At 36.4% G+C, this 14645-nt stretch overlaps 1 protein-coding gene across 7 annotated transcripts in view; it reads left to right on the top strand.

Annotated features, from left to right (window-relative positions):
* LOC105202522 (slo-interacting protein 1) overlaps positions 1-14645 on the top strand; it is a 205665-nt gene that overhangs the window by 150423 nt on the left and 40597 nt on the right. For 4 of the 7 annotated variants that reach the window (XM_026135841.2, XM_039451211.1, XM_026135843.2 and 1 more), the window contains one exon: positions 13159-13280. The exons of 2 other annotated variants lie outside the window; for them this stretch is intronic. In XM_026135841.2, the coding sequence (XP_025991626.2) occupies positions 13236-13280 (45 nt within the window). In that variant the 5' untranslated portion in view covers positions 13159-13235. Of the gene's footprint in view, positions 1-10078; positions 10456-13158; positions 13281-14645 lie in introns of those variants that run through there. One more of the 7 variants, XM_039451212.1, reaches the window with a different exon arrangement.

The raw sequence follows: 14645 nt of genomic DNA on the forward strand, positions 1-14645 counted from the left end.
TAAATCCGTTACTTTTTAATGGGATAATCCGATCGTTATTCTCCAGACATTTTTCTCAGTGTACTACTGTTATTTTAATAATAATAATAATCTTATATTGATAAATTCCAGTATCTGAAAAAATTTTACTATAAATTATGATCATTCTAAATATCTATTAATATCAGTAAAATATTAAGATATGAAATAGGGGAAATAAGAGTTTAGCAAAAAAAAAATGAATGGGTTTTTAAGTACACTGTACAATCTTTTTAGCAAACTCGAAATTTCTTTTCTTTTTATTGAATTGGTACTGACAAAATTGAAGGACTTGGAAAAATTCTACACATCGTATAAATATACCAGTTTGCGATGGGCTAAAAAAAAGTTTTCGTAAAAGTCGACGAACAATGGACCGCGCGTGATCCTAATGGCATTTTCTCGAATGTCTTTCAGGAAAGAGATTGGCAGAATCGAGCGGCTGCACCGATGGTATCTGTGAAAATGGTTCGCGTGGGCTGCCGGCAGGGATAACAATGTTTGCTTTCCCGAGAAAATCGCGTTGGACATACGCTACCGCGCGTCTTTACACGGACGATACAATTAGATTTCGAGCTCTTAAACCGGCAACGTAAACGAAGACGAGTCCATTTTTCTCTCATTTCCCAGATACTATTTAAAAATAAAAAAAGTAGAAAAATTCGCAGATGGAGTTCGAAACCATTGGTCCTTATTGTTGCACCATCTTAACTCGAGAAGTCACTTGAGGTAATTTTTATATACAGCAGATAGTAAACGAAGCACAGTACAGTTTCTTCTTTCTTTACTGATGGAGAATCCACGTCTATTTTTTCTTTTTCGTTACTACTTTCAAAAAATATTGAGTAAAATTGTATATATAATGATCTCAAATATTATTGAATTATATAGCAATCGTTAATATAGTATATAATTAATAACAATAACTTTTAGTTCAGAGTATAAAAATCATTCTAGGCGATTGTTTCTCGTGAAAAAAGAACTAGGTGACTTATTGCCAGGTTAAATATGGCGCATTTTTTGTATTTCTTATACGAATCATCAATTGTCTGAGCGGTTCCGATAGATTTTATTGCGAACAGTTTCTGTTGCCGCTCGCAAAAAAGGCGTTCATGGATGAATGCGTTCTAATGTTCTAACCGCGATTCAATAACTTGCCATGATTTAGTCTATCGCGCGCGCTGCGCAAGCTCGTTACTGCAGCAATATGATGTATAAAGTGCAATATTGCTCCATCGGGTTCTTTCTTTTTTCTCTCGCAATTCGATCGGCGGATATCGAGGATCGACCACAAAATTGCATTAGTGTAACGAGCCTAAATATATCGGCTAGAACAATCAGGGCGCGTTTCTGCTGCTTCGCTAAATAAAGATTGTACAATAGATGTAAAACTCGATTGAATTTAAAAAGCGATTCGAACACTTTATGAAAATTAATTTCAAAATTGAGGATATTTGATTTGGATTTAATTTATCAAGTCCTTAAAAAAAAGTTTCAATTGCATTTACACTAGCGTTAAATATTAAATATTAATTATTAATATTTACATTTAAACCAATTTCTTGAGTTGTAACATTTTTTTTCTTTGTTATTTTTAACTTCCATATGTGTCAAAATTTTTTATTTTAACACAAAACACGTGTGATTAAAAAAAAACTACATTTAATCAACCCGCTTTTGTGATGAAATTATTCAGTTTTCAAGTAAGCAATATTTTATATGAATTATTATGTGCACGTACGTGCCTAGTAAGTAATAAACTTTTAAGCTAAATACATTGTAATACATTGTAAAAACATTTTGTGAGTTAAATTGTTTAACTCTATTGTTTTAATTAAATTGGCGAAATATTGAACAGCAGCTGTGGTGATATAGGAATAATTAAAAAAAATTTTTATACAATTCGATATTACTTAAAATTTAAAAGTATAAAGTATCGAAATACATTTTGCATTAGAAATTTTCATGTTTTACATTAGAGAAGTAAGCAAATCAATCATACGATTGAAATGCATATAAAAAATATTTAATAAACGCGTTTACATCTAATGGCAGTTTTTCTTTGTCTGCTACGCATGTGAAACAATATGCATTCTGCATTTCTCCTGTCAGCTCGGAAACGATTACAGCGAGATCACGCCGACGGAAAGCTCGTTATTGCAGACTCGTGGCTGTACCATATTCGAGAAGACTGATGCGCGTGCAAGCCACAGCTTCCGCAGAAACTGGCCGCGACGCGATCGCAATTTCCCGGTACGGCGCGAAGTCACGTTGGGAAAAACAGCTCGCATTGCGAAGAGCCCGGAGTCGGGACAATCTATGTAATTATACGCGAAGCGCGCGCCGTTTCCGCTTTGCGAGCATTTCTATATGTACTTGTACTGAAAGCGCGAGGAAATCTGCGAGAAAGCGCGCTTTTACACTTAAGCATACCCTGATATGTATTGCTGATTTCACAACAGGGAATAAAAAAAGAAAACAGGTATGAAAGACGCGACGTACGTAATTTAACGCGGGACGCAAGAAGAGAACGAGGGCAGACGGCGCGCGGCATGGCGATTCATGGCCATTCAAGGGCACCGGGCATTATTTAGTCTCCGGGAAGCTCGTTACCGCGCCAGTAACGTCGTCCTCGTTGTCGGTTAACCAGCCAGCTAGACTCGATTCACTCCCGCGCCCCGACTCTCGTCGAGAACTCCGCTATTAATACCGCCGCGGTTTCTTTGTTCGCCCTTCCCATTGACAACGGGAGTTCGCCAATGCCTCCGATTTCCTCTTACTTCCGACGCTGTTCCCCTTCCGCTTTCTCTCTCTCTCTCTCTCTCTTGTCGCCCTCTGATTACCTTCCACCCTGTCCCTTGTGCATGTAGTCCAAGCGACAAAATCGACAACCCTCATATGCCATTATTTTATAAATTTATCAATATTTACATTAAAGTTCTCCGAAAAATATTTTGTTTAGGATATATATTTATGATACTTTTCTGATACGTTTTTGTCATAATTTATAACGTGATAGGGTAAGGTTGTCGATATCGCACCGGCCCCTAAATCGCACCACCTCGCGTATAAATTCAACCACAGTACTTGTTCACTCTTTGTGAAATTATTTGGAAACTACATAACATCACTATCATCCTTCATTGAACTCAACGTGTTAAGAACAATAAAAATTTTGTTATTAATATTTATAGAAAAATCGTAACTTTGTTGCTATTTTTCAACATATTTCATAGCTTAATTGGGAAAAAAGGTAGTAGTAAAATAAATAATCTAAATTTTGATAATGTGTAATGATCACAATATTATTAAAATTAGATTGACAAAGTTCAAATAACTTTGTGTTCTTATTTGTAAATTAAATAAATAAAGTTTACAAAATGCTTGAGTCTCCCAAATTGCACTATTACTTTGATCGTGATTATATATATAAAATTAAATATAATAATCATACAGAGCATATATTGTAACAAATTTGCCGTAATGTAGCAATGTTATTGCAGTATTATTAATAAGTTATTGAAATGACGACATTGATGGAAATTATATTTAGTTTATGGTATTTATCTCCCATATTAAGAAAGAAGTATGCTTATCTAATGCATTTTTGTTCGAGAAGAAAGAAGAAAAAGTGTCGTTTTACCCTAAAAAGAGTAATATTAACCTGTGATGCGTGATTGAAGAGATCGGTTGCCTAAATCACACTCTTTGATTACTTCTTAAAAATCGTCATTTAAAAATTTATGACAATATATAAAATTCTGAAAAAAAAAATAAATATGAAAAGAGAAATGTTGTACTTTATTATTATATAACGTAAGAAAATTAAAAATGTTTCTTATAACTTCTTAGTTATAAGCTTTTATGTCAAAAGTGATGCAATTTCGGCAACCTATTGCTTATAGGCTTTATGAACATTTTTTTTTTTTTAATTTTATCACTATTGAAATATTCACTCGCACAGATATCAAGTTATCATTCGCCGGATCATTTTTGCGCGGTTTAATAATACCGGAGGATCGACCTATGACAACTACGCAACGCGTTATTGCATTGACATTCTGGAGACAGCTCGGGGAGAATCATCGGCGGGCAACTACATACAACGGCGAGATGCGACAAGACGACGGACGGGATTAAAATTCCGCGCGCGACCTCTTCAAGTTAAATTAAATCCAGGCGGGTTTCTTCTCGCGGTGGCGCGGCGCGGCGCGCGTACCACAAACGTAAAGGAAAAACCGTGTGGACAAAGATACGGCGAATAGTAGATAGACGTATGGAAAGAGAAAGAAGGAAGAAAAGGAAGGTGTAGGAGATATGGACGCTGCAGCAGTGACACTGTCTAGTTTCTCTTGGTTTTCATCCATGTATGTACGTGTTTAACTCAACTTCCCAATCTGATTAAAAATAAATGCGTGCGTTTGGAAAAAGAAGCACTTGATTGGAATGATGCAAAGAGACGACGCGTATTCGACTGTAACGTGCGCTAACGCATGCATGAAAACCAATTAAGGGTTAATCGTCTCGATTTGTCATCTTAATCTTACAAGGGGAGGACCAAGTGAGAGACCCCTGGATTTTGATCTCAATTTTTTTAGTTATTTTGGAGACGAAAAAAAAGTTTACGTCTCCCGGCGTTTCATTGAATAGGCCTTAGTTTCGAAATAATAAATTTGCGAAAATTGGCCAAACCGCCGCGCGCCATATGAGCCTTCCCGGTAACGGTTCTCGCAACCAGTGCAGTCGGCTCCGTGCGTTAGGTGCTTGCTTCACAATCGTAAGATCCGGGTTCGCTCCCGGATGTGTGCAATATTTTTTTTCTTTTTTTAATAAATGTATTTATTTATCTTGATGATATTAATATAGTATGCAAATTTCTAAAATAGAAAATTCAATTTAATATCATTTTCTAAACTTCAATTTAAATTTAATTTGAAGGGAATTTGAATTCAAGTAATAATATTTGAAATAATAAATAGGTAATAATAATAATAATAATATATAAGTTATTTGAAACGGATAACATATAAAGGCAACGTATCTAAATTTTCAAATTGTTTAAATTTAACACTGGTAAAAGAAGTGGATATAAAATGGTAAATAAACGAGAGGTTTTTAATCTTCTTGCAGGTATGTAGTCGGTTATAAAGCCGAAATTCTTTCACGTTTTGTCCTTGCTGCGCAATAACTTCTGCGCTACTCGACGCTTGCATGTAACTGCACCTTCAGGTAGGGCTTTTAAAAAGTTACGGTTATAGTTAGGTGGTAGGAGGAGACTAATTGGCATCTGCCCTAGCCAGTTTGCCCTTGCAAACAGCCGCAGCTACATGCGCAGCTATTTCTCGATCAAAAAAGTTTTCAATGTGAAAAGTTGTAACAATGGCAGAAAAAGAAAATATTTTTCAACAAATTTTAAATTAAACAATTTGAAAATTTAGATACGTTGCTTTTATATGTTATCCGTTTCAAATAACTTATATATTATTATTATTATTACCTATTTATTATTTTAAATATTATTACTTGAATTCAAATTCCCTTCAAATTAAATTTAAATTGAAGTTTAGAAAATGATATTAAATTAAATTTTCTATTTTAGAAATTTGCCTACTATATTAATATCATTAAGATAAATAAATACATTTATTAAAAATAAGAAAAAAAAATATTGCACACATCCGGGAGCGAACCCGGATCTTACGATTGTGAAGCAAGCACCTAACGCACGGAGCCGACTGCACTGGTTGCGAGAACCGTTACCGGGAAGGCTCATATGGCGCGCGGCGGTTTGGCCAATTTTCGCAAATTTATTATTTCGAAACTAAGGCCTATTCAATGAAACGCCGGGAGACGTAAACTTTTTTTTCGTCTCCAGAATAACTAAAAAAATTGGGATCAAAATCCAGGGGTCTCTCACTTGGTCCTCCCTTGTTAGTTTCACTCGTGTCGCGTTGCGATTCGTCGTGACCAATCAGAATAAAATCATTGTACCGTTGAAACACGGTTCGTCGCCAACGAAAGGCCGCGAAGACGCAGCGATCATGAATCGTGACACGCGTTTAATCGAGAAATACGGCCTGCGCAATTAATCCTGTAATTCTTTGCGTTTTGATAAATAGCACGCGCATGAGATTGTGTTTTCTCGCTTGAGTGTAAGCGCAATGGAGAAGCAGCTGCGAAGAATTCTGAGAGAAGGAGCCAGTCTGAGCGACGATCAAGTGACCGTGGGGTGATTAACCTATTATTCACTTATTATTTATACTCGCGCGATATTAATCGCTTGTGACACTCTCGTGTCGCGTGTCTCATTGATCGTTTTCTAAGATTCGTAATTTTGGGCATAAAATTGAAATGCATCGATATTGATTTCTATTATCGGCATTTCTATTGCTCATTTTCAAATAGAAGAAAGATAGCACTTGGAGAAAAAATGCATTATTGTTTAACTACAATTCATAGTCATTTTGGTATCAACTATATATATATAAAATTATAATTCTTTTAACCTTGCAAATTATAGTTATAAGTTATTATTATTAATTATGGCAACAATAATTATAAAAGTGGAATTATGGTCATAAATACCGAACACTTTTTGCGATCAAACATTTACACAAAAGAAATAATTTAAAAAAATTGCTTTTCTTATCGAACTATCCAATTTCTTTTTTCCCTTTTCGTTGCATTTGAAAACTTTGCACTTGACAAAATTAGAAAGACACATAATATAACACATTGTATAAAATTAATATTTACAATTGCTGAATAGAATACACTCGATAATATCGAGATAAGAAAAGTCTCAATTCCATTCCAATACAACTGATCAGAGAGGGTTGATAGATCAGCTTGAAAGTCACTCAAGTTTAATCATCGCACTTGTTCTTCGGAGAAGGCTTTCTTTCTTTCTCGTCTTCTCTCCCTTCTCTTTCTCTCCAAATGCCACACTTTTCTAGATCGCCTAGCTTGCGCGCGCACACCACGGATGAAAGCCCGTCCTTCTTTACGGCGCTTTACCGGGGTTTCCTAGTTATCAACGCACGACATATTTTAAGCACTTGACGCACCGTGTATCCCCTGTGTTCGCTTCTTTTAGCGCATTGTCGCGAAGCTCACTGACCGGAAACGCGAACACTCTTGAGAGAGCCTACGTTCGTACCTCCGGGTTATCCGCTTTTGTTCACACGTTTCTCTCGTACACGCCAGCCGGAAATATCGTCCTCGTCCTCCCAGTAACGCGAGAAAATGTAGAAGGAGAGTTTCGAAGGTGTGGTGTGGTACGAAAAAGTAGTCATTTATTGTCGCGCCAAGCAGAAAACACTCGTCGCAAAGCCGCTTATAAAAACACACACTCATTTTTAAAACACTCTTATTCTAAGCTATTATGATTTTTTTAATAATTAATTGTTGCTTTAATTATTTCGTAACATGTATATTAATTTTTTTCAAACTTATTTAATAAAAAATAAAGGTTATATCTGACCTAAGACGCTTTGATTGAAATTGAGCTTGAAATAATCGTAAATCAAGCTCCTTATTAATGAAGTTAATTGTAGTTACTCGGACAAGAACGTTTTTGGTCGTTAATTAGATTGATTTATTATCGATCGAATTTATTGACACCTCTCTAATATTAACAATTCGATGAAAGTAGTCTCTCGCGATGTCTCGCGCCGCGCGCTTTGAATTATTTTCTTTTATCCTCCACAGACCGCTACCGAAACGAGGAAGTAGCTCCAAGTGCGAAATTAAATGAAATATGCAAAAGACTTTTATCTCTTTTTTTGTTGCTTTTTATCTTTTTTGGGAGAAGCTGCCCGCGGGCCACGAGTCGTGGGCTGCGCGGTGCGGCCGGAAGGAAGGGAAGCGCTACGTAACCAGAACGGGAGGATAGGACGCCGCTGGGTGGTTAAAGACCGACGACGGCGAAAAAGGGTCTGTGAAAAGGGAAGACAACCGCGATGGATAAATACAATAGTTTACCGAGACAAAAGAACCGTATTTTATAGGGAGAGTAGTGTGAAGGGGGTGGCCGTCGTCTGGCTCTACCCCTCGAGTACTCTACTACAACTCACATTGACGCGATTAGAAATGTAAAAGACATCTCGTGAGGCTTGCACTGAAATTTCCAAGTCTACAGTTTGATCTTTCTTTTTCTTTTTCATTAATTTGACTATACAGCGACTCTCTTCGTTATTCTATCTTTAAAGCCTCATCGTTATGTTAAGTTTATACTAGCGTATACTAAGTTTATATTACCGGAAATCTTGAGAAATTTCCTCGAAGAAATTTTGATAAATCAGTGGAATCTTTTGTCTCTTATTACAGAGATTTTTAATTAATGTTTTGGACGAAACGAAAGTAATTTCTCTTCTTCAAGTATTCGGAGACTTGGACGTTTCACTGCGCGGAAAGTCCGGAAATTTTCGTAAAATTATTATTGCGAACAAAGGTAAGAATTAAAGGACTATTTCTCTTCTTTTTAAGTTGTAACTTTCTTACTCTATTTTCCTCTTTCTTGCCTCGTCAATACTGCATTTCTTATTGCCCACAAAAAAAAACATTAGTATTAAAACTAATATATTTTATTTAAGAAATTGTATTCTCTTGTTTATACATTTATGAAACAATGATAATGCTTATATATACATTTTATATATTAATTTTCTTTAATAATTTTAAATTTTTAGCATATTATTTTTATTTCAATATTATAACACCTAAAGGACATAATCTGATTGTTTTGATAATAATATTAGAAAATTTTAATTCTTTTTTTGAAGATATTGTTATTTTCTATCTAACATTTTTCTTCACAACTTATGAAAATTATTAAATAATGAGAATAATGAAAATATTTTTCTTAATGAAACTACAATATATAAACTTCATACAAGCAAGTTACATCTGTTTAATAATGTATAATTTTATTTCTGTATATTTAACATTTCGAAAATATAGATATTTGTAAAATAATTCAGCGCTCCCGTTCAGTCATTGAAGTCACTTTTTGTTACTTTTTTTTTACAAGTCACTAAAATATTACTATTGTCCAAAAAGGGTTACTATTATAACCTTTTTTGTCCGGAGTTGACATGAAATTTGCAAAATATGTGTAGGAGTGGTTCATTGATGAACCAATCAAAATTGTTTTATGGTAGATTTTTATTTTAGGGTCTCTAGTCTTCTAAAGTTTCCAATCAAATTCACTATCAACATCTATCTGCAGTTATCTTTCAAAATCTACAGTTATTTTTTATACATTCAAAAAATACGTTTTTTTGTTGTATTTTAAAAAATGTATTTTTTATTATCTAATGGATGTATTTATTTATGTTTTATCTAGATAATAATAATGTTTATTTTTTTATTATTATAAATATTTTATTTTGTTTAATATCCCTTAGTCTTTTGTTCAGTCTTTATTTTATTATGTTTAATACAATACAAATTTTTTTATAAAACTGCAACAAAAATGTATTGTACTGACATTTTATCATTTAAGCTTCTCTCTGCTTTTTCTTTATTATAAATTTTCAAATCGTGCTATGGAAAGCTTTTGCTACGTGTTAAGCTGTACAAAAGTAAACCCCAGAAAAACTAGGAGTTTTTTCGCTCAAATGGTTTTAATTACGTTGAAAATTTGATGAAAAGTGTCACTTTTAGTTACTATTTTATGCCTGAAAAATTACTATTTGTCACTTTTTTCTGTTTAAAAGTAATCACCATTTCACTTTTTTGGAGCCATTGTTTTGATGGCAGCACTGAAAATAAGAATGTTCTTATATATTTTCTGTGTAATCAAAGCAACATGACTTTGCCAGTTCGTTCAGTTCGTGCGACGAATGAATCACAGATCCGGTGAATTTGCAATTGCTCTTATAGGTGTATTGCCTTTATGACTGTTTGCCTCATTGCTCTCTCTCTCTCTCTCTCTCTCTCTCTCTCTCTCTCTCTTTCTTTCTCTCTCCCCCCCTCTTGGCTTGATATACTTTGAAATGTAAACGTATAAAACATTTGCGAAACATTATCTTTCTGTGTTCTTAGTGTGAAATGCAAGGATTCTCTGAAGAGTCTTCTAGCTTTTCTTTAATGATTGTGTCGGAAAATGAGTGCGTCGGTGGCCCGTTTGTCCTTATGCCGACGATAATGGATGGAGGAAAATCGATTGGGATGGGTCGCGCTTTACGAGATACCTCCATTCCGATCGCTCATGTGGAACGAGGTGTGTTAATTCTTTGGTCGTTCACGCATGAAGAGTGCAGAGCTACTGGCGGGCAACCCTGATATGTCCGGTTGGGACAACTGAATAATTATCACTGGTCGTTGCGTAAAACGTAGAGGGTGAAAGGGTGAATTATGCGCAGCTGTCATGACCCAATTTCCTACTGGAGAAATGTGTCAGGGGATAATGCATTTAAAGGTTTACAATTATAAGTGAGTGGAAAATGTTAATTTATTTATTATATACCATGGTGTCTAAAAATATACATAACTGTAAATGGCTAGCTACAGAAGAATATAGAAAATAATTTTATGTTAGACTATCAAGATAATTCAACAAGATGCCCAAGCATGATAATATTGTTGCAAAGTTTTGACATTTTAGCAATCGGCTTAAACGTCTAGTATAAATATTTTGGTCCAACGTATTTATTTTCAGATTGAATATTAATCCCAATTAATCGATATTAATTAACATCAGTACCAACAATTTATTAATTATCATTGGTTATTTAATATATCGCTTTTGCCATACCTCTTTGATTTTTTTTCCTCTTTCTCTTTTTATCTAAAATATTGCCGTACGTTACGTTTTATTACAATGGCACTTGTATGCTCTGTTAATTATTTTGTCGATAAATAACACACAAATGATGGATTATCTGCATTCAATCCAGAGTTCCCGCTCGTTGCGACTGGTAGAGAAATATCCGGCTTTGAAAACACGGTCCTGTAGAGCTCGATGTCTGCAGGAAGGACTGTCGGGAATTATCCGCATTATCTTCCCGTTCCTCTCCGCTGAATTACTCGGCGTGCTATGCATAAACTCGCACGACTGTTTGCGGACACGTACCAAAACTGTGCAACGCGAGGGTATGCGATCGACGATCTCCCTTTCCCTCCCTTCCGATTCATCCCTACGCAGGATGTTTCACCGTTGGCAAAGACTTGATGATAAATTGTTTGACGAGTCTAGCTGATTATTTCTCAGTCAAGACTTGACGGGAGACTTAATTAAGAAGGCAAATTTTACTTTTCCCGAGAAACACGTCTAGCACTAATTTATTGCAGCAACTTACAAACTGTTGGTTGATTTATTGACAAAGTTGTAAGTAATTACAGTGACTCTGAACTAAATTGTTCAATAAAAGTTTTCAAAATTTAAAAAACATTAAAAAAATATATTATATATATATATATACGCATAAAATAATGCATGACTATGAAATGTGCTTACATCCGCTTTTTTACCTCTTTCTTATCGTGTTGAAATATTTTATGAAATTTTAAAAATACAATTTCAGGAATATTTGTATATTATATTTATAAATAATTTATACCATTAACATTTAATCCTCTTATATGATTTGAGCTCTTCAATGTACACGAGAGAATTTAAACGAGCTTCAGCTCGCTTTAAAAGAATTACCACAAAATTAATGCGTCGATGAACCAATTATCTCGCAACGTGTATTATCTACAACATTCGTGCAAAACAGTATGTCCAAGCTAAAAGCTCGTGTCTAACGAACCGAAAGAATAGGGGAACTTGGCGATGGACCATTTGTCCGGCATAATCCACACTGTCTTTTCTCCTCACGTTATTCCACGACGACGAGGTTCACCCTCCTCATCTTTTTCATCCCTTTACAATTATCCCTCTGTATGTGGAATGTACTTGATGGTGCAACATGCAGTATCATCGTGCAGCAAATACTATAATATGTTGAGTATATCGACAGGCTTCAGCCCGCCGCTCTGCGTCACCGCGTCGGCTTGTAGAAACGAGAGCATCCGTAATTTAAATTCCCACCGCGGAATTCTCCCTCTGGCCTCGACGAGGGTGACTGCGAAGACGCGATGGCGGTGGTGATGACGACGGCGAAGGGCGCAGGTCGTCGTCGACGTCGTCATCGTCGGAGGGTCAGATGGCGGAGGTTTGAAGTGACGAAAGCTCAAACGGTTCGCGTGCACTGTAAATTTTGCGCCATGTATACATGCGTCCGCAAGTAAATACGTACGTGTGCGTGTACAAGCGAGCGCTAGTACACACGAGTTGGCGATTTAATTTTTATTTTTTTCGCAGCGATAGCGACGGCGCGGCGGCGTGCTTTTGATGTAAAAGTAAGCGAGACTCGATAACTCCGGTCGGATTTATATTTTTTTCTTTTTCCCCTCTTTTTTTCCTACAGACGCACAGAGCGCGAATTCTCGCACAAAACAGGTGAAAAGTCACGTTTGATACCGCGTGTTGTTTATTTGTTTATTACAGCGAGAAATTCCTTTGCGCGAAGAAATAATCGTGTCTCCGTGTAGAGTATAACTCCGAACCTCTCGTTCTGGAAGCGAAGAGGGAAAATAGATCTCTAATTGAAGAATGAGTAAAATATTTGTCGGTTGAATTGACAGACGCTGCACAGAAAATGATATCACGAAAATAAGATTAATTAATGACATCTTAATTCTTTTGGAATCACTCTCTTTTATTTTGCTAAATAAATTGCTCGCTCGATTTTCGTGAAACTTGGCCCATGAGCTATTATTCGAATTTAGTTTAAACACTTTCAAAAAGCAAAGTCTTCAATAAGTTAAAACTTCATTAGAAAGTCCTTCTGTCCTCAATGGGCTAGTACTAATAGACTTTTTTGTTTTTAATATAATACTATAACAAGATATAAAAAAATATTCACATGAATGACAACTTTTTGTTTATTGTAATCTGTTCTAACAATTAAACAAAACACCGAGAGAAAAAATTTTTTGTAGACATTGCACTTATCTCAAGAGAAAATTATTTTATTAAATTTTTGATTATATCAAGTTTATCAGAAAATTACTTTATTAATTTTTCACCTATGTATTTTTTTTCTTACGGTTTACAATCTTTTTGCTAAAATAAGCTTTTTTCTGTTTCAGGTACGTTGTACTTTTAATTCCAATTACTCATACGAGATCACAAGTTCTAGACGTATAATTTCAAAAGTGATGAAGCTATGGACGTTGTCACGTGCGACGTTGTTGCGGTGCAATATGCAAGCGTGAGTAAAATTCTTATTTTAAAATAAAATTACCGATGGGACATCATGACGACCGGGTGCGTCAGAATTACAATCGCTCATCACTGTTGCGTCGCTAACAAAAGGGTTGAAACTTGATTCGCTCTGCTTCGAAAGTTTGCGCGGCAGTTTTTGTGTATTGTTAGAAAAACGTGTCGGAGAGTAAAATATTGCACGATAAAAAACATTATACAGTTTTTTCTTTGTATAGTATATAATGATAGCTTGGTAATAATTACTAGTTTTGATTATATTAATCAAACATTTGACGACTGAAATTATTTCATCAAACTTTAGTAACTATTGTATCATCCAACATAAGCCTGATTATTTTTTTAGTATAATAATTTCAGCGCGAAAATGTGAGTTGAAAATTGGGACATGCTCGCGCAAACTTTTGTAGAGAGAAAGAGAGAGGGGGAGGGGGGAGAGAGAGCGGGCGCGGGGCGGTGAGGAGGTAGGAAGGGAAGAAGCAAAAGGGGAAAAAGATGCAGAAAATGCGCTTATTACGCGATGCGGCACGTGACCCTGCTTTCCTACTCTCGCCTACTCTCGCAATCTCGACCCGCGCTTTCGTTTAAACGCAGTTTAGGGCGCAATAACGTCGTCTGGCACGCTGCCACCGGACGAGATACTTGTTACCGATGCCAGTCGCGTCTCCGCGTATCTGCCGGGCTAGCTCTTGCAAATTAAAAGTCCCCTTCATCTCGGTCCCTCTCCCCCACCCCCATCTCCTTCTTCTCGTTCCCGTAGAGATGCCATGGCCGTGCAACTCCGGAGACAACATATTTCCCCCGCACCGTTGATAAAGTTGTCGCTGTCAGAGGCACACTCCGACTCCAGTCCGAGCAATTTGAAATATACGGGATGGCTCTCGCGTCTCGCGGCCTTTTAGCTCTCGCTTGCTCGCTGGCTCGCTGGCTCGCTTGTCTCCGCGAAGAGACGCGTCCCGTCCGTCGTGTGCCGCGTTTGCCGCGTGCCACGTTCGTTTATTTTTCCATCCCGCTCCGTTACGTCCTCCGTCGGATAGTAATCTGCATCTCCGTGTCGAGAGAACTCGTGTATTTTTATTAGTAATGAGATGTTCAGGATAGTAGCTGTATTTCGTACGCGATTTACTTGTGCAAATGTTACGGGCTCTCTTAACTCGCTTTTAAAGCGCCAAATGTCGCTTACGCGACAGAAAAATTGTAAAAAACTTTCGAGGGAGATGTAGAGCCTTTCCCCGACGAAGAAATGCGAAAGCGGCGGCGGAGAGAAGAAGGGAGAATGGAGAAGGGCAGAAGAGAAAGGGATAAGCGAAATCGGTGATTATTCTGTCTGAAGAGTCAGCAGCGGCGCAAAGGG

Source organism: Solenopsis invicta, chromosome 6, assembly GCF_016802725.1.
Source record: "Solenopsis invicta isolate M01_SB chromosome 6, UNIL_Sinv_3.0, whole genome shotgun sequence".
In the NCBI taxonomy this organism is placed as follows: Eukaryota; Metazoa; Arthropoda; class Insecta; order Hymenoptera; family Formicidae; genus Solenopsis; species Solenopsis invicta.